The sequence below is a fragment of the Toxotes jaculatrix genome, chromosome 7, assembly GCF_017976425.1.
Source record: "Toxotes jaculatrix isolate fToxJac2 chromosome 7, fToxJac2.pri, whole genome shotgun sequence".
Lineage (NCBI taxonomy): Eukaryota > Metazoa > Chordata > Actinopteri > Toxotidae > Toxotes > Toxotes jaculatrix.
In genome coordinates this window covers 2,102,231-2,127,932 of record NC_054400.1, presented here as the reverse complement: position 1 = coordinate 2,127,932, position 25,702 = coordinate 2,102,231, and the positions used below count along the sequence as shown (strand labels likewise).

Genomic DNA, 25,702 nt, shown 5'->3' with positions numbered 1-25,702 from the left:
ATTCTGCCACAGGAGTCTCATCATAGCTGTTCTGTGGCCTGGGAGGCAGAAGGCAAATTTCACTAACAAGTCAGATTGAAAACAGATAGGTTTCATATTTGTGTGTAATCGAATGTGTTTCTTTTTTGGGGTTTCAGGCCGTAGTTTTTAGTTAACACTTTTATTTTAGAGCCACCGTAGAAGGATTCCACACCTGAGTAGCAACGTAAAACCAGCAGAGTAAGTATGAGCAATGACATGAATGAGTAAATGACAGAAAGAAATGAAAGAAAGGGAAAGTAGCAAAGAAGGAGGAAGAGACAGAAAGAAAACAAAAAGAAATGAAAGGAAAACAGATGAAACTGGCTTAAAGTGCAACAAGGTCATGAGATGTAAAATGAAACATCTGAAAAAAGAAAGCCAGTAAAATATTTTGTAAGAGATGTGACACACAAGAGACCAAAAAGAGGTTCAAGAGAAAAAGATTTGTGAACTGTCCAAGGGAAAACTGAGCTGATGAAAGCAACACAGAGTGTCTCAATACTGTTGACAGCTCAGGGTTAAGGGGCTTTTTTTGCACTCTCACTTTCCCTGGCGATGCGTGACTAGGCCTCCATGGTCTTTTGTGTCCCTGCGATGTTATGTAAGCCATGTAGGCTGAACAGATAGACAGCGAACAGAGGACAGGCCTGTGGAGCTGAAGGAACCGCTCTGTTTAGAGGCTTGTCCAACTGGACAGAGTACAGCAGCCCACAGATGGGGCACTAAGGAGAATTCAACCAGGGTGGGAAATTACCACTAGTCTCCAAGTATCACCAAAATGAGGTTAAATCTGGCTTATAGCCACCCTTGACTTGAAATTCTACTCTAAAATTCAACTTAGCTAAAAGTTAGTGAGGAATTACAAGATGTACCAGCTACAGTGGCCTGTGCAAAGAGAAAGTTTTGTGCTCTGGCAGAAGTAGGTGTAGGAGAAAGAGGAAAAGGAGGTGGATGAGCAAAGAACAGGGGAGTAATCGGACGAGAGGAGGGAGAGGAAATAAGAGAACAAGCTGGCAAAGGAAGTGGGGGAGCGTAAGAGGAAGCAGAGGAGTCAGAACAAGCAGTGAACTGAAACCAAAGTGTTCTTTCTTCTGCTGACCAAGCAGATTTAAAAATCACTTAACTCTGTAAACATCTCTGACATAAAAATTTAACAACCAACTGTTGTAGCGCAAATCCATAAGCTCCTCTTTTTGATTCTGTCAACATCTCTGGAAATCCATTACTGTTCTGTTTGTGCAGTGCACCACACTTCATAACTTGTCAAACAGTGTGGGTAAAACTGAGATGCCTTTTCTTTTAGGGAAGTTTAACTGCTCATGGCAGGCCTGCACGTGCTTTCAGGAATATTATTTTTTGCTTTTTCAAGACCGTTTCAGATCTGTGTAGCAACTACTTAGATTCTGGCAAGAGGAATTCAAACTAGGTTGGGTTCTAGTGTGTGGGGAATTGTGATGGGCATTTTTCTGACATTTTATAAACTAAAAGATCCATCTAACCAGTAGTCGTATTGATAGGAGGACAAAAAAGACAGAGGGAGGAGAGACAGGAAGATTCTCTTCACCTTTAGGTCTCTGTGGATGACGGGCGTCTTGCATTGGTGCAGGCGGGCCACGGCCTCACAGGTGTCACAGAAGATGTGAAGGACCTCGGCCTCACTGAAGCCCACATTCAGCCGCTGGTTCATCTGCCTCACCACCTGACCCGCTGCAGGAGAGAGGTGGAAGGACAGCTTTAGGACTCAAGACCAGCATGTTAGGTGTGCTGACCCTCGCACAGGATTTCCCACTGGGATAGGTTTCAGATGTCCTGTTTAAGGATGTTTACATTAACACTCTCAAGCTGAGCATGCCCTGATTAAAATTCAATGTTTACACGACAGCACATGGTATCTAAATGCTTTAGTCTTTTGCTATTAATCACTGTAAGTCAGCCAAGGCTGTATATTGTGTAAACTTATCAAAAGGCCACAAACATTAAAAAAAGAAATGTCGTTGTGTTGGTTGAGTACATGACAGTATCTTCTGCTTTTAGCTTACATGCAGCACAGCGTGTCAAGGATAAAAGCATGTGCCTGAAAATAAAGGCAAAACTCAAGTAAAATAAATATATCACCATGTAAAGGCTCCATCTAACCACCTCAGGAACCGGGCTAATGTTTTGCATCTAAACTTGTCCAATGAGGGCAAAGCCCCTCAAAATAACCTTCCAAACAGACAAGCTAAGCCAGCAAGCTGCCACGATCAATAGAGAGGCCACACAGAGGACAGAGGCAGCAACAAAGCGTTAACTATTACATATGTTAAAAAAACATAAATTAACAGACTTTTGTCCATCGGGTACTTTAACTGCAAACCCGCTAAACTAAATGTAGATAGCTGGTCAGAATGTGTAATATAGTATAACTTTGTGTGGTTTGCAAAAATGGTTATGGATTCAAAAAAAGTAAAACTCAAATTTGCAAAAAAAAAAAGAAAAAAAAAAAGCTGTTTATTTATTCCCATATTCTAATGAACGCTGACCCAAATAAAAAATCTGAACCACAACTTCAAAGAGGCTGAAGTGTGAACAGCAGAAAAAAAACGGTGGTCATGTCACGGTTTCACAGAATGTGTGTATTTACAAACAGAGAGGTTGTACCTTTACAGTACTCCATGAGGATCAGGACTTCCCAGACGCTGTCTGACACAGCAGTGATCGTGGAGTCCAGGTAGCCGACAATGTTCTTATGGCCTGACAGCTCCTTCTGCAGACGGGATGAAAAGATGGGAGTAATCCCAACAGAAAGACACAGAAGTATTCAAAAAAGTACAGCACAGGAAGACAGAAGACCCTTCTAAAGATGGAAGCTGTGTATCTCTAGAATTTAATAGCTAAGGACATACTGCAGGTCCCACCGCACAAACCAAGGTAGATACTGAGGCTATTTCAAAGTACATATATGGATTGTTCACACACACGTTTGCCTCTTTCAGGAAATGCTGATGAATATTTCCTGTTTGTACTTGTAGTGCCTCTGCCATTTTTGTTCTGCAGTGAGAAATTGCTATGCAATGTTCAATTTAAAATGAAGCATTAGGAACAGCAGAGCAGTCTCGCCTTAATGCTCTGCTGGTACAAGCAACAACAAATGTAAAGTGCATTAAAGGGGAGAGACAAGTCAGTCATGTTAGAGAAGTTACACTTATGCCAGTAACACTGGAGCTGTATAAACCACCAGAATGAATAAAGAGTACATTTTGCCTTGTGAGTCCCTGTGACATTTGTTTACAGCTCCTGTAAATGTAAATCTGTGGAGGCCGCATCCAAATAATCAAACGACCAAAAAAGAAATACTGCAGGAAACCATTGCCGGTGATTGCGTCCTTAGAGAACACATCCCAAAACGTACAACATCCAGCTGAATTCAGTCCAAACTTGTCTCTGCAGTCAAGCTACTGTGTGGCAAGAATGCCTTTTGTATTCTTTCATGTTCTTATGCAACGCTGATCTCTTATCTCCACTAATCTTTCTCAACTTGATTCATTCACCGGATTAAAGCATCAGTGTTTGTGTTTGTTGAATCGCAGCACAAGACGAGAGAGAGAGACTGCTGTGTGTTGTGGAAACCGACACACCTAAGGCAACGTCCCAGAAGGCCAGAACTGTGTCAGTGTTTAAGGTCAGCTGTGTGTGTGGGTCTGTGTGGGTGAGTATTACACATTGTTCCAGCTGATGAGGCAGTCAACAGACACACAAAGCTGGCCAAACAGCTCAGAGTGAGCTGTTCACTGACACACTAGGGTCAAACGTTTAACACGAGACATCTGTTGTTGCCCAAGTCCTACATGCGCGGTAGGTTACGGAATAAATGAGAACATTTAAACTTTTAATGACATAAAACACCGTGAATTATCTGCTGTAATCACATGAGCGCCAGCTTTGTGCTATAGAGCAAAACATATCTGTCAGTGGAGCAGGTGCATTAATACAATGTCACCCAGCCAAAAGATTTCTGCTCTTCCCAGACTGAGAATGCTGGAAAAGAGGAGGGGGTAGGAAGGTGGAATGTGGGATGAAGACATTTATACGCGCCTTGTTTTATGAGAACACGTGTCTTCATGAGGGCTCGTGTCCCATTTGAGAAAAGAATTATGTGCTTAAATTAAAACTGAGAATCCCCTCATGAAATTTTCAGATGAGCACAGCGTCTTCAAGTTCAAAATAAACCCTCTGTGCACAAAAACTGAGAGGAATCTGTGTTTTTTTTCCCAAGGATCGGAAGGAAATGCAGCTAAAACCAAGAATTATTTGCACACTGCAAATGAACGGTGGTGGAATATAATGTTTAAGCACAGGTGATAATACATTTGAAGTTTCCTGTTCCATGATAAATATTCATGTAAATCAAAACTACTGTGCAATGAGTAATTTCAAAGTAGACCTCTTACAATAAAGATAGGCAGGAACACATGAAGCTGACAGATAACGTCTCTGACTACAGCAACCAAATACTGTGACGCTGCGCTCACCATGATAGTGATCTCTCTCTTGTAGACATTCAGGTCCGGGACGTTGTTGACGTACATCCTTTTGAGAGCACAGCGGATGCCGCTGTGCGTACGGGCCAGAAACACCACCGAGAAGCCTCCTGGAAAAGCATAAAATGACAAGTTAGCATAACATACGTGCAACTTGTTTTACGGAGTAATGGTTATGAAGGTTCAGACAAAGAAATACTATGTGGGAGAAACTTCTAACTGGCATTTGACAGAAGCATGAAAAATAAACCTTGGTTCTTCTTATTTCATGCCAGCGACAACTGTGAAGCCATTGTAGGATCAGCCTAATCTTCCATTACCCCCTGATATTTTGAATATGAAGCTGATAGTCTAACAGCAGCTAACTAACTGATTCATGGGCAAGTAGTCTAAGCTCATTTAGCTTGTTCTGGCCTGACTCCAGCTGGGTCTAATCCTGGAGTGAATGAAGTGATTTGCTTTATAAAATACAGAAAGGTTCCACAGGAATGAGATATGATGCTGAAACTGCTCTGGACGAGTTGATCTCTGGGGCAGGGGGCAGGTCGTGTTGACAGAGACAGAGGTGTTTAGCTGGGTGCCAGTAGCTGTTGTCACTGTCCTGTGTGCATCTCTGGGTGAAAGGACACCAGCAGTGTGATGGAACAGTCCTGTGTCTCATTAGACGGGGTTCACTGAGTCACTGAGTGGTGGGCATCAAAGTCCAGCGACCAGAGAGGAGAAAGAGAAGATCTACAATGGCGTGCTTGTTCCCTAACAAGTTACCTCAGGTCATCTGAAAAACAGCATGGATTTGGATTGGGAATGAACAGAAGGGGAGGGTCGTTAACGTGACCAGTGATCACAAAGGCCTTCGCTGAAGAGTCCATCAGCACTACATTTAAACAAATCTCAGAAGCTGTGTTGTTGTAGGGACAGAGCAACACAAAAACCCCCCAACCACCAATAATTCATGCAGGTTAAACCTGTGTTTCCATGGGGACAGTAAACAGAAGATAGCTGACCCGAAAGTCAGCCAAAGCAAACATAAACAAACTGAAGCATCGTGTTTGCTTGTATGTTGTCACAACAGTGAGAGTTATTGTAGCACACATTATCAGATCAGAGGGGGTGACTGACGCCACTCTGCAGCACAGACGAATGAAGAGGCAGCTAATGAGACAAAAAGACGGCCTGCTGTAGCAGAGCTGTGACGGATAATAAAGCCAGGTAGAGCATTCGATAGTGTAAATGAGAAACCACCAGGAACCAAACAAGTGACGGTAGTTTTTCTTTTAATCCCTGGCATCAGAATCACTGGAATCTAGATCAGTGCTTCTACCACTGACAGTCATAAAGTGAGGTAGCCCTGAAAACATAATGTCTCTGGACACAAGTGACACAGGGAGGCGTAAAAAATACAGCTGATGGCACAACAACAAGCCAAGCGGCTTATAGAACATCGTGCTGATGCTGCTGAAATGAGCAACATACACAGTATGATGTGAAAAACACAGGAAAGTAACTGTGTAAGGGTGCTGACTCAAAATAAAAAAAAACAAAACAAATGAGAATAGTGTAAGAGAATGAAGACCATGTTTTGCTGCGTGTATGAATGGAGCTCCCCAGCAGTTATATCCCTCGACCTGCTGCCGTTTCAAAACACAGACAGAGAACTGAGACAGAAAATCTGCCAAGGCAAAGTACAAGAGCCGAAGCTGTTTACACTCGCTGGACGCTGTTCATTGATTTGCCTTGGTCGGCGCTGTTAGCTATGGTCGGCTTGATGGTCACTCTAAACTGCTGTGCCGGGCTTAAATTGATTTCCAGTAACAAGGCGGTTAAGTGCAGAGCCATCCAGAGACTTGGGGGTGGGTGGGAGTGAACTTCAGCCAGAAAACTGAATCATATGACACAGTCTTGTGAAAGAACTGCTTTTAAAACACAAGGATGTACTAATTTCTGAGGACCTTCTGCAGGCGGAAACTCAATCAGGCAAATTCTGCTTTATACCCCAGGCATAGAATAGAAAAACGACCTGTGACCGACTCTGTGCAAATCTCAACCATTATGTGCTGATATGACACAAAGATGTGGGATCCAGACGTAGTAAAGACCAAACTTAAGGGCAAAATGTAGGAAAGATGTGGGGGCTGCTCAGACCGGATGACAGATTTCACAAGGCAAAATCCATTTGCTCGGGCAAAGGGCCAAGAAGCTGAAAGGAGCAGGCTGTTTAAGTATGCATGGACGAGAGACAAAAGAGCAGCTAACCTTCACTGAAAAACAAAAAGAAAAAAGAAAAGAAAAAACTAGGGAGCTACACCTAACATCCTGACAACCACCTTAAAGCTGGTGCAAACTGAATGACATTTTTTGTGTCTGCTGTCATCTTCACTTGGAAGATCTCCAATGACACAAGTGAGCTCAGATAAGGTGGACAGATTACTCCTGTTCAGGAGATCCACACGTGGAGCAAATAATCTGCTCATCTCTTGTTGGCTGCATCTCCGGGGTGCTCCAACTACAACCAACTTGTTATCATCAACCATACACTACAAACCTTGTGAGCACCTGGGACGGCTCGCACCAAGGTCAAGATATGTTTTAGAACCACTTGAACGAGGTAACCCATCGTGACAAGTACAAGCACGCATTCTGTGCCAACTCAAGGGTTCTGTTTCAGAGCTTTAAAGCTCTGTCTGGGATTGTGGCACATTGTGGTAAAAGTCGTGTGATGTGCAAACTGAATTCATACACAAATCTTCCTGTGATTCCCTGACACTAGCTGTTACCTGTCCATCATTAGAAACTGACAACTTCACTGACCATGGCAGCCTGTGTTGTCTCTCCGGAGGGGAGGTGGCGTTTGGGAAGTTCAGAGAAGACAGAGGCCTCAGCCCAGGCCGTCCCACCGAATGCTTCATGTGTGCATGCTGGCCCTCTCTGGGACTGACTGGGGCCATATGCTCTAGGATCAGGTTCTCACTAAATCACCACCCTGGGCCTTTTGTTGCCTCCCATGACTATGCCAGCCACGGAAGTGGTACGCTATTGAGTGTATTATTCTCCTGAGTGGCTCTGGATGGAATGATTTGTTTTAGAGGGGCTTTGTGCCCAGCATAGCAACTTCCTGGACAAATGCGGGACCCCTGAACAACACGAAAACATCCCTCACTGTACAGGAGCCGTGTTCAACCAGTGACAATAACAAGGCTGTCTGCGACTAACGGACAATGACTATAGAGATGCAAACATTTACATGCTACAACAATTGATGCGCTTGAGTGGGGAATACAAATATGTTTCTGCGAGCAGACTCTACTACACTACCTGTCCTGCCCTACATCGAACTACCTATAGCTGATTAACAGTTGCAGCATGGTGAACTCTGATAACAAATTATTATTTTTAGTGTACCTTTGGAAGTATTTTTTTTTTCTTGGAGACAGGGGGTTTGAGAGGATCTGATAAACAGATTCAATACTGGATCCAGATTTGATAAAATGCTACTGAACCTCAGCTCTAAGAGCCACGAGGCTGTGGTTCAGGGGCCGAATAAACCTGCACATTTTATTCTCATATTTCATGAATCATTCGTAAATCTGCATCCGCACATCTCTTAAGCAATCTGTAACTCACCACGGCACAAGCATTTGACAGTGACGCAGGTTTTCTTGACAGATGTCGATGATAAATCAAAAGATGATTTGATCCATGTTAGAGTCACACAGATTGATAATACAGCACAGCAAGTTTCTCGTGTAACTGAATCCTTCCAGTGTACTAAAGCACTGCTGATGGGCATGTCTAACTCTAGTACTCAGCACCCATTAGTCCCATCTCACTGCTACTGTACTGCTGCTAGCTGGCTGCACTTTGGAGAGGGGACAGAAGTACTTCACCGTGAGGACATGGTCAGTTTTCGGTGACAGTTGGGAGGAAAACCCCGAATGCACAAGGCCAAGAAGAAAGGAGGGGGGGTACTGACATTAAAGCCTGGTACTGAGCGAGGGTTTGTAATTACCAGAGAATTTTCCCCAGCCCTGCATCCAGCGCTTGGGACCCTGACATCATTGCAAAGCCTGACTAACTAGGACAGTCACAGGCAGCCCACATGACAGCCTGTGGAAGAGGCTTGAAAGAGGATCTCAACAGCCTTTGCAAAACAGATACTCAGCGCGGCTTGTGATATGGGCAAGAAAAAAAAAAACTTCAGAAGTGGTAGAGGAGTCTTTCAATGAGGAAGGATTATAGGATTAAGAAACATGCAGCAAACAGAGATCATACATTTATAGTTTCTGCTCAGGCAGATGTTCTTCCTCTGCAGCATGATGTCATCTGTGATAACAAACCACTCTCTGACCGACCAGCTTTTCCTCTTCATCCCTCTCACTCTGTCTGTTTCACTCTGCGTCTTACTTTTCTAACCCACAGCTTTATACTTCAGCAAGCGTGATGTCTTTGCTTGTTAAATAGCTCCGAACTAAGAATGTAGTTCAATTGGAAGTGCCTCCTTCCGCTGTAGATGTGCTTTTCAGAGGGGAAAATGCCATTTCTTTTTGAGAACATTTGAAGCAGGCTGAGGTATTTCCTCCTGGAGGCCCCATCCCCTCACACGAACCCACAACACTTCCCCCACAAGTCCCCATAGCTGTTGAAGATAAATGTAGCTAGCTTTAACTAAAGTTGTATGTGGTTGAACTGAATTACAAAAAGTCTGACTGATGTCTCACCTTCATTTTAACTAATTTAAAATTTAAAACCCAAATAAGTAAAAGTGGTAATCTGAATACTAGTATGACCTTTCTATTACGTGAATTATAACATTTTTCCTACCTGAAATGAGAATTCAGATGAAAAGTACAAATTGTGCTTTGCAGAGCTATTCACTGTTTTCTGTGCCTTCTTTTGCCTGCAAAGCTTCTCTTGGCCTCCTTCCCCGTTCCCCTCGAGTGAGCGTTATTTCTTAAGAATTAAACTTGGAAAGGGATCCTCTTTTGGGCAAAGTCTCAGAAAGTAACACCCCCACCTCCCAAAAAAAAAGTTGCAAATGACTTCACCTACTGAACTAGAATGAAAAGTGTGAAAACACTTCAGCAGTAGTATTTCTAAATAAGAAACCAAGTGTTTTTTTTAAATGAACATACAAGTAAGTTTGATTATAGGTTATTACTGTGGTAAGTGTGCAATCACTGAAATATTTTCTTCTCCATCTACAGCTAAAACAACAGATTAGAGCTCTGCACTAATTACTGCTGCTCACTTAAATTCAATGTAACGTTGACCTAAGGATTTAAGCTGCTAGTGTTGTAATCATCAGATACTCTGCAAAACAAACTTAATATGTACTGATGCTAATGATGTGCTGTTCATACACATATACAATATACTTCACAATTAAGATAAAAAACTAACTCACATAAAGTCAAAGACAAACCACGACTTGGTGGCCGGTTGCAGTAAAAATCACGCCCTCCTACTTTAACAAAAAAAACAACAACCCAAAAAACAGAAAAGATTCAACTAAACAGACGTTTTTTCCAGATGGTTCTTACATTTCTTCAGGGAAGTGGTATTTAAATTTAGTTGCCCTGACCGAAGACTCTGTCACGTTCAGCTGCTGATCTGGAAATGCATTCTTCTTGTGGGCTAACAGGTGCCATTTTTCCACAGTAAATGTAGGAAATGGATTTCCATTTACAGGCTCCAAGGTCTTTGCCAGTTTGCCATGCTGTGCCAGCTGCTCCTGCTAATTACCAATAATGACTTTTTGATCCCCAGCGCTTTAGCAAATCCTCTGAGATTTGGAATTATACAGACTAATGCGGGAAGGACTTTTGTTCTTCGGCTGATTAATGTAGCGGCCAAACGTGCCATTTGGTAAGTGTGAATCTGAAGTTACATCAAACCTGCATAAGTCCAGGCAGCCGCATGCATATGTTTCAAAATGTAAGAGCAAAATTTGTCTGTAAGTTCATACTATGGATCTATATGGAGGTTAGAATGTCTTGTTTTCATATACAGCCCAAACACAGAACACCAAACCAGAGATTTATCACTAACAGACATCAGTTTGCAAACATCAAGTCCACCTCAGGCCAGTGGCTGTAAGGAAAACACTGCTCAACCTGTTTCACTCGAGTCCTCAAAAGTTACACTACAGCAACACTCAGAAAAGCATCAGGCCATCGGCCTGAAAATAGACATGAACTTGCTTTTAGCAAACAGTTGAGAGATTCTGCACTCTGTGAGCTTTTTCCTGACAGGACACCACACCACCTTGTCATTTTGCTGGACCTTTCAAGGCAGAGAGCCTGCCCTGGCTTTTTTTTTTTTTTTTTCTCCGATAAAGATAAATCTCCTATAAATAGGGTCAAATTCTGATGCTAAATTCACAGCAAATTAATTCTTTAACTTCTGAAGTTTCTGTACTAAATAGAAGCAAAGAAACATTTCTCTCTGCTTAAATAACCAAACTGGAAATGCTACAAAAACTCAGCTGCTTAAGTCTCCTCTTCCAACAAAGATGCACAGCCACAGCAAGGAGACAGCCAAGGTTGTTTCAGGTCAGATATTTTTAAACTGTTAGAGGTGAAGGTGAAGGCCCTCTGCCAAAACACAGAGGCAGCAGTGGGATGCTGGAAGCATACTGGACTAAAATGAATGAGGTGCAGTTAGAGGGAGAAAACAGCTGATTGAGAACCTGAATCTGACAAATGCTCCAACATCTGGGAGTGGGTCTTGGTCATAAGCAGTAAGAGCAAGCTGATCGCATTTCAGTGTTTTAGGGTTTTCAAGGACCCGCATATTTCACTTTAACTCTTTAACAGAATGTACCTCAAACATGGGCCAAGATTTGCTAATCAGTATAAGACTGATAAAACTGAAAATCGTTCCTGTGAGATTTTCATTAAATCTTGAAAGAGAGAGCTTGTTTTTAAGGAATAGGAGCTATTTAGATTTTTTTTTTTTTTCTTGTAAGGATGCTCAGGTCTTCAAACATCCACTAATCAAAGGTTTTAAGTCGGATCTCAGATTCTCACAGTTACAGCTACATCTGCTCTGTATTCAGCACCACACTGTTCTCTCTCTCTCTCTCTCTATGGATTCTAAGAACCAGAGTCAAGGTCAGTTATCTGGTTAGTAACTGTCAAAACTAGCTAGCACTGGATCACAAGGTTTGACAGAGAGAAGTTAGTATCAGTCCAATATATCTGACAAGAAGAACTTTGAGTAGCACCCTGTCAGTTTTATTTTAACTACCACTGACTAACTCCTAACCGACCCATCTCCCTCATAACCCACGCATCAGTTCTAGTGTACACGGTAACTCCTGTCTGGCAAGTGAGAACTGCAAACACTGCTGCAGACTCTCTGTGGGACTGATCACAAAACTGTCAACCTGGACAACAGCCCCCCCTCCTCCTTGTTCAGTTTTCCATCCTGGCCAGTGTGTAGAGCACAGGAGCGTTAAATGCCATTAATCTCATCTCTCAGCTGACTCAGGTGAAAGATGCAAAGTACTTAAAAAGACAGACGCAAGTGTGAAGAAATCTTTCTAAGAAGCAGGTCCATAAAAGGTAATATGAGGAGGTGCGGCAATGACTGTACATGTTTTCTCATCCTGGGCTCAGTGAGCTGGAAGGTTCTGGCAGCCGGCTCTCATACATCTTACCTCAACAGTGTTTACAACTGAACTGACAGTCACAAGTGGCTGTGCTTTGGAGGCTTCAAGATGAAATTGGGAATGAGACAGAGGTGCTGCAGAAGGCAAAGGATACATGGGGGTGAAAAGATAAACATGGCACCCATCAGGCCGGGGAAAGAGCAGTGGAAAGGTCAGAGAGGTCAGAGGATCAAGGGACAAGAGCGTTTTTGGAAACATAGTGAGAAAAATGCTGAAAACAAATAAACAGAGAGTGTGAAATCATCTCTACCTTTCATATACTCTGTGATAAATTTCCCATCTTGACTGTAACAATGCATTCAAGTAAAATTATGCCAGGAGGGGCGTCAGTGTCAGTCCAGGTCAAACTACAAAATGAATTTCAGTTCAGACTCAACAACAAGTCTTTTACAGAGTTTACAGGAACCTCTCAGAACTTTAATTAGGCAAAGCAGCTCAGCAAACAAAAAACCGATTGGCCCGCTTGGACCACTTCATGGTTCCTTCTGCGTTCTCCATGTGTTGGTTTAGTGAAGTCAACATAAAGCAGGTTTCACAACACACCTTCAAGGCAAACTAACTCTTCCTGAACTTAAAATGCAGTTGCAAGTTTGCACCACCAACATTGCCCAACGTGAACTTTAAGAAACTTCTTAACAGCTTGTTTAGACACTGTCAATGAATTCCGTTTTTTTTTTCACCATTCCCCTTTGTACTGAATAGGAAACAACAATGTGTGAACTCAGCCGAATGTGGCACTATAAATTACTCACCATAGCTACTGTACAGCAACACATCGAAGCACAACTACAGTTACTAGCCTTAGATAAGTAGTTTTCTATTTAATGTGAACATGTGTATGCTCTATTCACACATCGGCTCAATTGGACATTACACAGACTTTGTACAACGAAGCTGGCCGGGTAAAGTTGGTTTAATGTCCAACTCAACTGCTTCAGACATTTGTGCTCACACGTACAGCTCCTGTGGGTAACGTCTAGAAAAGTTCGGGGTTATAGTGCATGTGTGAGAGCACATTTATAGACCAGGTGTAGCTTCTTATCTGCCGCACCTGGTCTGAATCATGCAGGACATCGGTCACTAAGGATCAGAGTTTAATATCAGTGTCTTTAAGGATTCTTCACAAATATAAACCAAACTTAAACAGGAATCTGGCCACAAATGTAATATTAACAGACTGTGTGTGTTGGTCTGATGCACCAGTCCTTGGATAGAAAAGGCTGAAAACAACTGAGCAAGCGACTTGATCAAACGGCTGAATCCCACCGGAGCAGCTATAAAACTTGCATTGCATTACATAACATTTGTTATGATTTTGTATTCTAGTGTATGCCACCCAAAAGCACACAATCAGCCTCAAAGCAAAGCCTCAAATCCCAGCCATCTAAACTGAAAACCCAGAGCCAGACAGCCATAAATCAAGCTTTTCCATTCTTATTATCAGCAAATGCCTGTGCATTCTTTTTCCAGAAGTATTTAGTGTTTATAAAGGAGACTAGAATAACAATACACCCCTGTATTACATAGATGTTCTTCTGACTCCATAAACCCTATGGCAGTCCAGAGTGACATGTTGGCACCAGCTTGTTTACAGTGCCCACAGCCTCAGTCATTAAGACCGAGGCGATCACTCATCACTTCTGACTCGTCATCCAGTTGAGTGTAGTCATGCACGAGTCACTGTCATGCAGTCAAGTGTGCTCACATAAGCCTGTGATCAGTTTCAAACCTGTACTTAGTCTCTCTGGAACAGCTGACCTTGTCTTGGAGTGGGACAGGAAACTTTTTTTCACAGGTCATGACAGCTTATTGACACGCCTGGGTGATACACAGGCATTTGTAATCAATCATTTAACACAAATAATATATATCCTCTGGTTATCAGAATATTAATTCCTATGCTGACATCAAAATGACAGATTTCGCAAGCTGTTTGATGACAGCCTCTGAAACTGGCAGAACAGAAAAGAACGTACTATCAAACAGAAAAACAAAGACATTGGACTGTTCGACACTGTCCACTCTTTCACACAGTCACAGACCACGGCTCCAGTTTTCCACTAGCAGAACTGATGCAACCAGCTCTCTCAGATGGTCACACCAGCACATGACTTAGTTCCTCTTTCACTAAAACATATGCAGCGTTGAACCTGATGACCATTTCATTCTGCTCTGTTGAGTGAGGGCTCTGTGTTTCAGGTGATGCATCAGTCCCTCCAGCTTTTGTGTTTCTAATGTCTCCCTGCCTGCACTTTCATCTTCAGTGCGTATGTAACACGCAAAACAATCGATTCAGCTGTTACACTCCATAGCGGATAATGTTAAAAAACAAAAAAAACAAAAAACAAAACGAGGAGAAAGAGGAGGAGGCTGGTGGAGAGGGAGACCCAACAAGAGGTCCTGACTCAGACATAACTGATGATGAGAGACAAGGCTGCAGGGGGAGAGCGCAGGCAGTGAGAGACCGACTGAGCCGCTGAAAAAGAACAAGTACTACTTTCAACCACAAAGGCTAATGTGGTCCCTGTGCACGAGGGGCACCAAAACAACCTAAAGATCATCATGCACTCACACAAATGTACACAAAAACCATATGAAACTTTTAACTCGCACACTCACAAAGAAATGGTCGCATACAGTACTCCCCTGTTTTGGTTGTGGTCTGAAGCATTTACAAGCAAAGCATACAGTTCTGAGACACACTCGTGCTTATTCTCAGACAAACCTCTGAACCAAAAACGCCTTGATGTGTATTCAAGAAAACTTCTCACAAACACCCACCTGCAAGCATCTTCACAAAAGCAACCAAATCATTTCTTTCATAAAAATGCAGAATGGTGTCCTGATGCACTGCTGCTTTAGATTTTAATTTGAAATCATGCTGTATTAAGTGTTTAAACCTACTAAACTGAATCCTAGTGATACTTGTGTGTCTCAAACGTGGAGTGCTGATCCACTGGAGTGAAATGTCGTAGCGGACTTCCATATAAATGTCCTTCTGTTTGGAGTCTGAACACGACCCGAGTTTACACCCACATCTGGCTCGATGCCCTCCTCAGATCAGGCGATGATGAATTGGTAGAAAATCATTCATTTGCAGTTTCACAAAAAGAGGAGGGGCAGCACTGCAGAGAGGCAGATACAGAAGGCCTCAATGAGCAAGCACAAAGGCACCGATACCCATCACGGGACCAAGTGCTGCATCGTACCAGCATTCTTTCTAGGGTGCTAGAATAAGACAACAAAGGGGCACAATGTGCCTATTCATCACCCGTACAGTATGCTAATAATGTAGATGGGATGCATTCTCACCACCCTCCCCCGGCAGAGAGCGAGGATCAAATAGGTCATTCAAAAAAATATTATCCAGAGGAACACTCTGACCTGCACTGCAGTGACTGAAGAAGCCATAAAAATTTGAATTTCATTCATTCGCATCCGTTCATTTCAGTTTTTATTCATTCATTATTTTCAGTAACTTCTTTTATACAATGACAAAAGTGCAGCCTCGGGAAGGCACTGTGTTGGCCAATCAAGTGCATGCAAGAGGAAACAACTGTGGCTTTCCGTAGTTGTAAAATCTTATCTCGTGTTGTATCAAAGCAGTTAGACAAGCGCCCTTCAATATCATCGCAAAAAGGCCGAGTGAACTCAGCGTTCAAGGGGCTCAATCCACCGATTCACAGTCGTCTGCCGATCTGCAGCATGAACGGGAAGAGATGCTCCAATGTTCACGCTTCGCTAACGTAGCAAACAGGTGTGATTAGGCTGAGTGGCATGACGAGCCTGTGAAGGAGGCCAACACTGGCCTCCTTCACAGGCTCTAACCATGATACTGGTTTTAGTCATATCACTCGGCTGTAATTCAACTGGTTTTCACTTTATCTAAACTGTGTAAGACCCATAAGGGCAGCAGATATCTCAAGTATATTTATTTAACATTTGGCGTTGGCTTTCATTTATTACGTTATCAACACAAACACTGCTGAAGAAACCCACAACAAAGAGCTTATCAAGCAATTCACAAACTCTTTTGGCGAGTCACATGAGAAAACTGTACAACGGTAACCGCATTCGTCCTGATAAATTTGTTCAGCGAATTTCTAGAGGTGCAGAGGCCAAAAGCCTGTTTGGTAAATGCATGACGTCTGTCCAGATCACAAAGGACAAGGTGAAAAAGCCACGTGTTCGCTGTGAACACAGCAGCTGTTTGCATGGAAACAGTGTTTGCGTTTCTCCTGTTTACATGATCCGTGGCTTGTCGTGGTCAGGGAGCCCCTGCAACCAAGGCTAAAAACCTCACACTGCCCCTCATCCCTTCAGCCTGAGAGTTACAGAGAGCCATTATAGACCCCAGTGTAAACATCTCGAGATTTCGCTGACAGCGAGCAACTGGGTGAATTTATGTGAAGCCAGCGTGTTCAGAGAAAAAAGTTTTTCCTTTTTTAAGTGACAGGCATGTGTCACTTAAAATGCACAGACAATACTCAGAGGACCAGTCAGCGGAGAGGCGGGCCTGCTTCGAAGCTCTCAATCCGAAGAAGGTTAAAAAGACGTATGAAAAACACAGGGAGCAACTATGAAGCACAAAGTCTGCAAATCTCTGATGCTCAGAAGATGGAGGTGACCCTAATTAGATAAGGCAGTGATGAATTATAACCTTGCTGTTAACGTGCTTGTAAAACTGCAAACACTGGAAACAAAACCACCGAGCCAAGGTCTTCCTGTTAATTAGAAAGAAGCAGTGACATTTTACCAAGAATTTACCAACACATGCAAACATGAACTGTTTGCCTTGTACCTACAGTATGAGGTAGATACACCAGTTGTAACGGTCGTGGTCTGGTGAATAAATAACGGTGACATAAGGGCTATTATGCAAGTTAAGCTGACAACAAGACATGTTCCAGGGACAGTTATCTGTTAAATGCTTACCGGCTGCTCAGCGAGTAGCTTGATGAAATATTCTGACTGCAGGTGCAGAGCAGTCCGTCTGGGAATAGTTCCTATGCCTGCTACAACAGTGACTTTTTAAAAACCATCATAAACAAAACCAATAGAGGTGGATTCAGCAGAGAAAGTGGCTTTGCAGTGTTTCCCACAGGCTGAGAGTTTACTTGTGGTGGTGGGTTCTGCGGCATGTGACCGATGTGCATGCAGTTACTCATGGAGTTTGGATTGGGGTGGGGGGGGGGGGGGGGTGACCAAGTTATTTTCAGTAGCTACAATTTACAGATATCCCCTGAACACCTCGCATGCAGACTAGATGCCAGCTCTAAGAAGTCTCTAGCCCCCACTAAGTTACTGCGGCACACGCAACTCAGACAGGTGTGTGGCCAAAAATTAGTTTGAAAAGAGTGAAAGAAGGTGTTTTATCTACCTGGGCGGGTCTTAATCTGCCTGGATACGCTGCCCAAGTAGAACCTCTGTATGGTAAATGCTTCTATGCTTCCTCTGCAATAAAGGACGCCTTTTCTCAACGAAATAAAAATTCAAAGGTTATTTTATCCAATTAATTTCTACACATTCCCAGAACTTCCAAGCCCTGACAAGGAACCCCGTACAATAAGAGTTTGGAGATAAAGGCCGACACACTCACAGATGCATCCTGTTCCTACATGTCATTTCTGTGTTCCTCTTGGAGACAGCATCAGATAGAGCTCAAGAGAAACCACAGAGGCTAAAGGCGAGTGGACGGAAATTACTATGTTCCTACTCGATCTAAGAACTGTCCAGCTCTACAGATATATCACTGGAAACAAAAACAGCTAACCACATGGTGTCAACAGAACTTTTCAGCTTGACACAAGTTTCATTTTTAAAATATAAGTTTTGGAAGAGAATGTGATGTGTGCACAGTTTTGAACAAAGATACCTGGTCACGTAAACATCCCTTCATCAGTTTCTCTTCTCCAGTGAACTACTTTGGCTTTAAGGGAATCCCATGCTCTTCATTAAACTGGCACAGCTGCTAGGTAACAGTTGAATAAGGGAACAGGAGATGAGCCTCTCAAAAACATCACATGATCCATTCAGAGCCTAGACATCAGTCGCGCAAGTGACCAAGTGCCACGCATCCAGCAGCAGGTTTGTCAGTTCGATTAAGCCTGTGCACACTTAGTAACCACCCTGGGGGTTGTTTATGAAAAAGACAAAATTAGCCTGGAAACTAAATGATGCATTCTACCTTACTGCATATCAAGAAAGATTAAGAACACAGGAAGACACGTTTCGATATGAGCATCAGTTTGTCCTGTGGTTTCAGCTCAACTGATTTTATCATAGAAAACTTTCTGAGGAGCAATTACTGCTGTCGAAACAGCACCATTTCCACTGCACACATTACACTTCACCTTAAGGTAGACTTCTGCAGCTTCACGTTTTATTTTCATTTGTAAAACACTGCAGCACAGTTCAGGACAACCGTGATGTGCACTCTCAGGTTTATTCATGACGTTTATTACTAACTGTGTGTCTGAGTTCAAACGTCCCTGCTCTTGTTTGGCCAAGAAGAAAACCTAAATGAATAACACTCCAAAATTTGACGCCTAATGCACAGTCACTTGGTGACCTGTCGGCTACAATAGCAGGTAAATCCCAAATTTATCTCAACACTTTTACCACTTCACCAGCTAAGTAGGTCTTAAAATAGAACAAGACCTCCAAATGATGGGTGGTTGCCCAAAACCTCAGTGAAGAATCAGCAGCAGTTGGTTGGCGGTCTGAGGTCCAGCGTTGCTGAATGGGCAGCACATGGGACCCGCACTGACAGAGTAAAGCGATCCAGCACCTATCCCCACCCATGACACCATAAGTTCTATATTCATATAAAAAAACATCCACAAGCTGCTCATGTACATGTGTATTTACATCACGAGTGCAAGTAAAGCAGTGGTAGGAAGTTAGTGACAGATCTGTGGTTACTCTAAGTATTTTCCTTGGCAGTCAGTTCATCTCTGCTTAAAGTTCCTACTGTAGCGTCATACTAGTACTGCACACCCATTAGAGTACAAATGCTGGGTAAATCAGTCACTCATACTGAATTAACTTGTTGCTCTTTATTCGAGTTTACAAGCATAGTTTAAACTCTGCCCTTTCCTTTTCACACCGTAAATATAACACACTTTTGTTACTGATTAGCAGCAGGATTCACTCTGAATACGTTTTCAAATGGCTGTTCACACACTTTCACTCCTACAAAGGTAACAGTAAAATAAAGGCACATCTGCTTCTGAAGGACACGGACATTACTCTTTACACCCCAGTGACTGAGGAACAATATTCTACTTTCCCAGTCTAGCTTCAACATTTTCTCTATTTTTAAATACAGCAGACGCAGCATGTCAAATGAAATATACTATTATGTGATTAACTGCGCGGCCCAGACAGGCCCAGACACCCAGCTCTCACCTTGGAACAGAAGGATGAGCAAAGGTCACAATGTAACCTTGTGCTCCTGTTAGCAAAACCAGCCACAGCCACTTCACATGATTATATGATGACACAGACGCATGACTGCTCACAGGAAGGGCTGTTTTTTTTTTTTTTTTCTTCAGGGTGAGTGAGATCAGGTTTACAGTCTGACACTACAGCATGTTTACAGTGTTGTGATACTTGAAGAAACATGCCTGTCAGGCCTGAAATGTTTAGTAAGCGTTCTTTATTCAGTGCGGCTTACAAAGAATGCCTGTGGTTTTCATATTAGTACGCAGGCAAAATATCTTCAATAGTGGCTCCTGACTTTATGTTTCAGGTGGGAGTCACTTTGCACTTTCTTTTTGTGATGACAGTTATTATACCCACCTCAAAGCATATATATATATATATCATTAAGGCTGACCTTAACACATTAAATCCTCAAAAATAAAGAGTTGAAATTTATGTATCAATCAACTAGTTGTCAAACTGTCTGTCAGATATTATCACCCCTTCGAAGAAGAACCCAGCACTGCAGAGAGATCATTTAAAATCCAGCTCTCAGTACAGTAGTAATTTGACCACACTTGTACACTAATGTCTCACCAGCTTCACCTTATTTCATAACTAAGATCATTAAAATATGACTAACTATTTCCAAGTAAACAGAAGACCTTAAAGACTAACTGGTTAGTCTGGGTTTGCTGCGGCCGTTCCGTAAATCAAAGGAATTTTTTTCAATTAACTGTGATAAACACTGAACCATTTGCAAAACAACAGCTGTTTTGAGAAACATGTTTGTTTACACGCTTCCTCATTTTCTGCTTGTCTAACTGTGCATTCTCATTTCAACATTTGAACACAGGGTTTTGTTACAGTAAGCCATGAAGGAAATTTCTAATGTTTCCAAGAAGCCTGTCGACATCCTCAAGACTTGTAGCCACAACCATTGCATAAGTTATCCTTTACGTCTTTATCCGGCACACACTGTTGCTACTTGTCCTAATGTTGCAGTCTAAATCAAATTACTGTATTGCAGCATCTCCCAGCACGTCTATGTAGAAACTGGTCTTTGTACATTTAAACAACTGTGAAGAGAGCAAAACCTTTTATATTCCCTTAAAAAAAAATCATCAATGGACAAAAGCAAACCGCAGAAGAGCTTGTGTGAACATGTTGGACAAAGTGTTTGTTAATGGCTGGATCTTTATATGCTGTATGTTGACACAGGAGGCTTGGGCTGTTGTTATCCTGGGGGCTAATGTGGGGGCCAAACCACATGCAAACTACAGCTGTATGGGGGGAAAGTTACAAGTTTTAATTCCAGCCATGAACCAAATCCCTGGTGTCCCAGTTAAAGTACCACAGGACTCCTATGGTTGCCTGGAAGAAGGGAGCGACCTATTTCAATCACTCTGAGGATAATTTCTTGGGAAATGAGCAGATGTTTAGGGAAAAACTGAGTTTTTACTGTGGAGTGCAAACCAATTACCAACCCATAAAAGGAACAGAGCTGGACGAGTTGCTTCACTGCTGTCTCAGTGTGAGTTACTCTCCCCAAACAGGGGATGACGGGTGTGTCCCAGAAGATATTCGGGCGGTTTATGTGACAGGAGTCAAACAAAACACGCACTGAAATGTTTAGCTACTGTTCTTACCTTCTGCAATAAGCTCTTCCACGGTGACTTGATACCGGCCGACTGCAAACACTTTCCCGAAGTAGCTGCTGACTCCGGAGCTGGAGCCGGACCCGGACGCCCCTCCGAGCCCGCCGCTTTCGGACTTTGGCATTCTGGAAAACTTCTTCATCCTTTACTTTCTTTTTCAGTCCGCCCACCAAATGCAAACCCCCGTTTGGTGGTGAATTAACCGCACAGTCCAATTTAACTCGGTTGTATCCGACGTCCTCCTATCTACTTATCTGAAATCTTTTCTTCTCCTGCATGCTCCGCGTCTGGTTCTTCTGGAGGGACTACTTGCTGTTGGGTGACACGACATGAAAGTACAGTAAATAAACGGGCGTCACGGTGTAGGATGATACAGCCCCGTCGGTCTCCCAGAGCCCGTACCACTTACAGCATCCACTCACAAATGGTCAAAAACAAAAAGTGCGATCGGTTCGTTAGCTAATGTGACACATCACGCTAGCTGGCTTCAGCCGTTGCTAACGTGCATGGGCTCAGCGGTGTGCAGTCAGGACGCTGCGCCAACAATGAAAAGAGGGCAGGGGGAGAACCACAACAATGCAGCTGGCAGCGGTGTTGATAACACCTCCTCGGGCGGCAAGGAATTCCTCCCAGGGGTTAGACCCAGTCCGACAGCCCTCCAAAAGTAGCCTTGGCGTTTGTTAGCTTCACTGTGACTTGTTCACTTCACTCGGGCGAAGCGGCTAGTTAGCTCGCTAGCTGCAGTAGTTAGCGGCTAACGAGCTTCGCTAACAGCCACGGCGGTTCCTCTACCGAGACCAGCCACCCCGAGCGCAGGTGGGCTAACAAAGTAGGAGTCCGAACCTGATACAAGTAACCGTCCGCTGCTGATCAGAAATCCTCAGGCGACGTCGTTTTCGTCGGCTTCCTCTGTGTCATCTCCACTCCCCCCGTGTCATTTTCGTTAACGCTAAACTTCTCGTGACTCCCTGACGGTAGGATACAAAATAAGTGGGTGGTTTGTTATTTACCCAATACGAGTGACAACCTAACCTGACGTGGCCCCGCCCCCTCTATTGTTATGATTGGTGTAAGTGGAGACTGTATGGAAGTCAATTAATGCCAGAAAGAGAGAAAAAAAATAAATGAATGAAGTCAGCCGTGATTTAAATAAAATAACTCATGATCAGTAAAAATGATGTGCTCCTAAATCTGAGTCAAATTTACAACTTAATATCCTCCGATTCTGATTTATTATTAAGTCAATTCATAAATTATTTAATTGACAGACAACAAATGATCAATCAGATCAATCGAAAAGAAAAAAAAAGTGACAATTGATTCATGGTTTCAGTCATTTTTTAAGGAAAAAAAAACACCAAAAAATCCCTGATACCAGCTTCTCAGATGTGAAGCTTTGCTAGCAAACTCACCATCTTTGGACTTAATAAGTCAAAATAAAAAAATCCACTGTTCCTCACACTTCTCATATTATCAGAGGCAATCATCACAGGTGGTGTAGCTTTGTCTCTCACTTGTGTATTGGGGAATTTTAACGCAGTAAGCCTAACTTTTCATGTATTTATTCGATTATTTCACGTTTTTCACTTCTTGGTAGTAATCGGCTTCCATAAGCACCCAGACAATGCTCATCTATAATGGGGCGGCGTCAGTGACAGACAGAATGAGCAGTTTGGTTGAGGAAGGAGAACACAAAACAGGCTGGAAAGAATGCAGTGCATGGGGAAATAAACAAACCTCAGGCTAGTCTGGAGTAATGTGTTATCCTTGGTCACATTTATCATCCAGTTCATTATTAAAAATCGTTATCAGAGCTCTGTCTTCAGCTGTGTCTTTGTTCTGCCTGTACAGCATCGCTGGTCTTTTCAAAGTCACGGGTTATGGCTGTTACTTCCTCAGAATGCGTGAATTGATCTCTGGACACTCCCTTCGATTTCAATGATCATCAGCGTTAAAAAAAAAAAAACCCACTGTCATTTTTCAACAGACACTGCCAATGAGGAAGTGGTGTGACAGCTGCCTACAGGCTTTGCGAACAAAGGCATGTGTGTAGGCTGGAAAATCCACCACATTATTCTACAGACTTTCATTCCTTCACAGTCTAATTTGTGCAACATCACCCAAAGTCACCTCTGTCTTCTATACGTCAGTTGCTCGGGGTGGAAAATGTCTTCTTCTGTGGATAACTGGTCACAATTAGCATATTCGGGTCAGTGATTACAGGGGGAGCACATGGCTGAGATGGGGATTACATAAGAGATGAGGAGGAGCGGAGCAGGATCACATGACTGCGTAAACCCCCATGTCTGGACACATCCTGTTTCAGCAGGGGGGGAATCTTTCCTCCTTGACACACTTATTGTTGCCTTGCTGCCTGTGAAGTGTTTGCTGCCACCTGTTGGTGTGTGAACATTCAGAAACACACATAGATCATTGTTCAGCAGCTAGATGAGTTGACAGGGATCCACCCCCCTGGAGTGTCTGTGAGCAGAAACCCGAACCAGCTCCCGGGCTGGACCTCTGATCTCCTGGAAGTGTGGTGCACTTTCTCCCAATGAGCGTTGGAAGTACAAAACCATTTCACACCAACAGAAACAAAACAAACACAAGAAAATTGATGCTCTTCATAATTTTAAATGTCCTCCAAATTTATTTTCTCAATCAGTTTTTCACACTATTTTCTGTCAATGTTTGATTGGTCACTGTCAGTCAAATCTTGTCAAATCACAGTGACACAGTCCAAAAGAGGAAAGTTCGCTAAGCTTTTTGATTATTAACAAGAACATTTCCAAGGATACTAAATATGTAAGACTGAATTTGGAGGAAATTGTCCTAAAATAATGAATGAATGCCCTCAGTTTTCCCGACTATCAGCCTTGTATGCTGCCTCCCTTCATCCTCACTCACAGTGAAGCTGTAAAATGTGGTGCTGCTCTGTACTGTACTGTACTTCTGAACGGCAGTCCAGTTTATGAATGGAGACTTTTCACATGGGAAGAATATAATTGGGGAAATTCACAAACAAGCTTACATTTCCTGGATTCATGTCAGACGGGATAAAAGCTCTGCTCTTGAATTCTGGTCTGTTACACTTTACACTTGGCATCACACACCAGTTTGGAGTCTGCAGCGCAGTGAGCATGGATGAACTTGGCCTACTTTTCCTCGCGTTCCCCTGTGAGTTTCATTTTCTTCACTGGAGCGCTGCTGGGCCTCTGCACAGCTCTGAGAGCACACATTGTCACAGAAGATACAGTCACACATTACAGGCTTCATACAGTCTGATATGAAGAAGTTCAGCGATGCCTTACTTCACCGGTATCGTAACAAAGCTGCGGGTCCCTGTTGCCCTATCTGAGGAGTTTAACAGAGGGAATGAGAAAAGTGAACAAAGTCACCAAAGGCTCAGCGTTGAGCACGATAGCAGCAGCATGAGCTCCAGTGGTGATATTGTAGGAATACGACAGAAAAATAAAGACACTCAAACATCAGACAAGCACAATATAAAGTCAGACAGAAATATCAATGTATGAGTTCCAGTTAATAGGATTAACTTCATAAAATATAATAGTTGTTGTAGCAGCTGGTGCTTAGGGATAGAATGAGAACACTGTGTCATATTACAGTCTCCTATAAAGTAGGTCACAAAGACGGTATGTAATAAGTGTTTTAACTGAACACACAGACACACACACACACACACACACACACACACACACACACATGCAGAGGCCGGCGATGTGTTTGGAAGCTGTCAGCAGATGAAGATGTATAGATGTCGGCCTGCAGCCTCTCTTCCTGTTTTCCTTCCTTGGAGATAAAGATGGAGGGGGTGGGGAGGGAGGTGCAGAGTGAAGGACTCTGACTTTAATGAGGAAAACGTCTTTGCCTTCAGGCTGTCATCCACCTCAATAGTCTGTGAGTGTGTCTGGCCTGAGTTTTACTGTCGTCTCCCTGCAGGACTGAAAGACAGAAGGACATGAGCTGCTGCAGGAGGACGATGAGTAAGCCTGTAGTTTTCATTTGGATGTGACCGGAGGCTGCAGCTCATGTGTTTTACAGCATAAATAAAATATCCAGGAATTTATGAAACATTATATTTCCTTTCTTTTTTTCCCCTCAGTACTTTAGATTTGTTGACACTGACAGAAGAAATGCTGAATAAGGGAGATTCAGAGGAGAAAGTTGTGGCGTGATGTGACTTTTCATTTCACCATTTTCGGAAACTGGCAGCTGAGACGTCGGTGTTTTGTCTCCTCCTTGTTTCATATTGACTCCCCAAAACACTGATGGCAGGTCAGATGGCAGGCTTAACTTTTTATTTTATATATTAAATATTATTTATATTTCAGCAGATGGAGTTCAAGAAACTGTTCAAACCATTATTCTAAGGACTGAGATAAATTTAT

At 42.9% G+C, this 25,702-nt stretch overlaps 1 protein-coding gene across 2 annotated transcripts in view; it reads right to left on the bottom strand.

Annotated features, from left to right (window-relative positions):
* The window catches only part of bmp2k (BMP2 inducible kinase), a 45,172-nt gene extending 22,910 nt beyond the window's left edge, over nucleotides 1–22,262 (bottom strand). For both annotated transcript variants that reach the window (XM_041042903.1, XM_041042904.1), the window contains exons 1-4: nucleotides 21,285–22,262; nucleotides 4,533–4,651; nucleotides 2,662–2,767; nucleotides 1,586–1,728 (exon numbers count right to left, since the gene is read on the bottom strand). In XM_041042903.1, the coding sequence (XP_040898837.1) occupies nucleotides 1,586–1,728; nucleotides 2,662–2,767; nucleotides 4,533–4,651; nucleotides 21,285–21,435 (519 nt within the window). In that variant the 5' untranslated portion in view covers nucleotides 21,436–22,262. The remainder of the gene's footprint in view (nucleotides 1–1,585; nucleotides 1,729–2,661; nucleotides 2,768–4,532; nucleotides 4,652–21,284) is intronic.
* Between the last annotated feature and the right edge of the window lie 3,440 nt (nucleotides 22,263–25,702).